Genomic DNA, 3776 nt, shown 5'->3' on the forward strand with positions numbered 1-3776 from the left:
ACAGACTCACATTCACAGGCGCGCGCGCGCGCTCTCAGTATCGGCCGCCCCGCCCGGGGCGGAGAGAAACTGCTCGGGTCGGTGAACTATAGGGCGGTGGGGGAGGGGGCCGGGGACACCGGCCGGCCGAGCCCGGCGGACCGGCGGGCGGCGTTACCTGTGTCAGGGAGAGCTGGGCCGCCGCAGCCATGGTGTTTCCATCATGCACGGGAGGGGAAGGAAGGACGGGCAGACGGGGGCTCGGGGCGGGGAGGAGGCGGAGGGAGCGGCCGGAGGCGAGGCCCGGGCGGGCTGGCGGGCGTCTCCCCTAACTTCGACAACTTCCCTCCTCTCGTCCACCCCGCCTCGCCTGGCCCCGCCCGCCCGGCACAGGCCTCGGAGACACCCAAATCCTGGCGCCGGAGTTTTTGCTGCTGGACCGGAGCCTGCCCCGGGGCCTCCTGAGAAAACCCGGCGCGGACAAGTAATTAAGGCGGACGGGCTGTGGAGGCAGAGGCAACTCCAGATTGTCCTGAGAACTTTAGCGGATCACCTACCCACGCTAAGCCTCTGCTTCTGAAAAATGGGAAGAACTATATCCAAAGTCCAAGTTGCTTGCGAGGATTAAATGAGATAATGATAGGAAATAATAACGGTACTTTTTATATGCCAGAATCTGTGTTGGACGCTTTTATTTTTAAATTGTGTAAATGAAGGAACTGAGACATAAATAAGTTGTACAAATGAAACTGAAACACAAATAAGTGTCATATGTAAGGGCCTACAACTGATCAGATAGCTGGTGGGTTAGAATCCAAGTGTGACTCCAAAACTTTTCATTTAACCATCTTCTATTAGGGTGAGCACCTGAAGAATTGATGCTTTCAAACTGTGGTGTTGGAGAAGACTCTTGAGAGTCCCTTGGACCCCAAGGAGATCAAACCAGTCAATCCCAGAGGAAATCAACCCTGAATATTCATTGGAAGGACTGATGCTGAAGCTGAAGCTCCAATAGGTTGGCCCCCTGATGTGAAGAACCCACTCATTAGAAAAGACCCTGATGCTGGGAAAGATTGAAGGCAGGAGGAGAAGGGGAGGACAGAGAAGATTTGATTGAATGGCATCACTGACTCAATGGACATGAGTTTGAGCAAACTCCAAGAGATGGTGATGGACAGGGAAGCCTGGCGTGCTGCAGTCCATGAGGTCACAAAGAGTTAGACGTGACTGAGCTACTGAACAACAACATTAGGGGGTGATATCAAAAGAGAAGACTATCTTAAGTCAAAATCTAGGTAGGAAGGGAAATAAATACTCTCCAGGCTCACTGGCTGCCTGCCACACTTAGACCCCAGTTCAGTGAAAGCACTGGGGCCTCCTCAGGGGCTGCAGCACTCCTAACTCCCTTCTTAGTCCCTCTGGCAAACCCCTCCTGCTCTCTCTCAAGACACCACCGAAGTACCACCTCCTTTACAAAGTAACTCCTGACCTCCACAAGTCAGATTTACACACTTATCTGAACATTTCTTCTCTATCTTATGATGTCATCATCACCCTAATGACTCTTTATATCTGTCTGCCCTCTAGACGAGATGGTTGGATGGCCTCACCAACTTGATAGACATGAGTTTGAGCCAGCTCCAAGAGTTGGTGATGGGCAGGAAAACCTGGTGTGCTGCAGTCCATGGGGTAACAAAGAGTCAGACACTACTGAGCGACTGAACTGAACGGACCCTCTAGACTGAGCGCTCCTCAATGGCAAGGACTCTTTTTGATGTATATATATATATATATATATCTTCAGATCCTGGAATGTGTTTTGTACTAGTATAAGGTCTTTGTTCCTGCCAAGTTAAACATAACACAGCCTATACTTTCTCATGCTGCCCTTTTCAGTTGAAATAACCAGTAACTTGAAATCCTTATCTTTCAAGGTTTGGCTTATATGCCACCTACTTCAGGAAGCCTTCTAGGAAATCCCACCCCACCCTTTAGTTGCTCTGACATTATCCCTACACTCTGCCTTGGAGTTAGTTGAGGGCTTTTTCTATACCCCAACCAGATTGCAAAATCCATGAGAACAGAGGGCTGTCTCACAACTACATCCCTCTCACAATTTAGCCTAGCACAGACTAGACCTCAATAAATGTTTTTGCCTAGAACTCGCCTTCCTTTCTTAGTCATGGTGGCTTCCCACAACAACGAACCATGACTCTATCAGGCCCACACACTCTCAGCATTATCGTAGTAGTCCCCATTTCACACACAAGGAGAATCAAATGAACAAGCCAAGAATGGGGTTAACCTCACATAAGGTTTTAGACCTTTGCCACCACAGGCGAACCATCCCAGAAATGCCCTCAGAAATTACTGACTCTTCTCACACCCCTTTTTTACAAAGACTAGGCAATGAAGAGCCAGCCATGCAAGTCTGGTGAGCAACCACTTATTCAAAAGAGTCTCCTTTGACCTCTTTCTGCTGTTATTCTTTTTAACTTGAGGGAGAAGGGGAGATAATGTTTTAAATTACTCCTTTCCCACCTGGTACATTTATCAGCCGTAACCACCACTGATATTTCTACTTTGATTTTCTAATTTACATTATCACTTTTGAACTCAGCAACTCTGAAAGGTAGTAATCATCATATCCACTCTACAGATGAGGTAACTGAAGATCACAGATATTAAGGGATTTTTCCCAAGGTTACACAGCCAGTAACCAAAGCATTATACCGTAGTGGAATAAACAGGGCTTGGACATCAGAAACATCCACATTCCAATCCTGTCTCAACTATTTACTACTTGTACAACCTTAGAGTTATTGTGAGGATGAATGAGATAACATATGGAAATACCTTAAGTTGTAGATACACAGATTTAGTTAAGAAATCTTAAAGTCATAGAATAAATTGCTATTGGGAATACAATTGTTGTTGTTCAGTAGCTAAGTCATGTCTAACTCTTTGAGACCCCATGGACTGCAGCACACCAGGCTCCTCTATCCTCCACTATCTTATGGAGTTTCCTCAAATTCATGTCCATTGAGTTGGTGATGCTTTCTAACCATCTCATCCTCTGCTTCCCCCTTCTCCTTTTGCCTTCAATCTTTCCCAGCATCAGGGTCATTTCCAATGAGTTGGCTCAGTGAAGCTGAAACTCTAGTACATGTGACCAAAGTATTGGGGTTTCAGCTTCAGCATCAGTCCTTCCAATGAATATTCAGGGTTGACTTCCTGTAGGATTGACTGGTTTGATCTCCTTGCCATCCAAGGGACTCTCAAGAGTCTTCTCCAGCGCCACAATTCAAAGACACCAATTCTTCAGTGCTCAGCCTTCTTTATGGTCTAGCTCTCAGATCTGTACATGACTACTGGAAAAACCATGGCTTTGACTATATGGACTTTTGTCAGCAAAATGATGTCTCTGCTTTTTAATACACTGTCTAGGTTTGTAATAGCTTTTCTTCTAAGAAGTAAGGGTCTTTTAATTTCATAGAGTACAAACGCACTTGCTATTTGAGGAGACTCCACCAAACCATATGAGATATAAGATATTACTCTTGGAGGACAGGGACTCTTGGGAGTCCCTGGTGTACAGTTTTCTAGAACTCAACATGGGGTAGTAAGGAGAGTATTTAAGTCAATATGTGACCTCAGACTAATCATTCAACCTGTTTGAGACTCCATTTCCCACATATTAAAAAAAAAAAATGAGCAAGTCGATTTGGAAAATGTTGAGAAAATGTAAGGAATTATTTATTGTTATAATTATTGTATGATTTATATTAAGTCAAAAA

The 3776-nt window shown here is 45.6% G+C and overlaps 1 protein-coding gene across 2 annotated transcripts in view; it reads right to left on the reverse strand.

Moving 5' to 3' along the window:
• Window positions 1-315, reverse strand: part of EPS15 (epidermal growth factor receptor pathway substrate 15) — a 140142-nt gene extending 139827 nt beyond the window's left edge. The window contains exon 1 of one of the 2 annotated variants that reach the window (XM_010849679.1): window positions 158-315. In XM_010849679.1, the coding sequence (XP_010847981.1) occupies window positions 158-190 (33 nt within the window). In that variant the 5' untranslated portion in view covers window positions 191-315. The remainder of the gene's footprint in view (window positions 1-157) is intronic. The other variant, XM_010849689.1, reaches the window with a different exon arrangement.
• Window positions 316-3776: the final 3461 nt, after the last annotated feature.

This window comes from Bison bison, unplaced genomic scaffold (assembly GCF_000754665.1).
Source record: "Bison bison bison isolate TAMUID 2011002044 unplaced genomic scaffold, Bison_UMD1.0 scf7180017851016, whole genome shotgun sequence".
Taxonomy (NCBI): domain Eukaryota; kingdom Metazoa; phylum Chordata; class Mammalia; order Artiodactyla; family Bovidae; genus Bison; species Bison bison.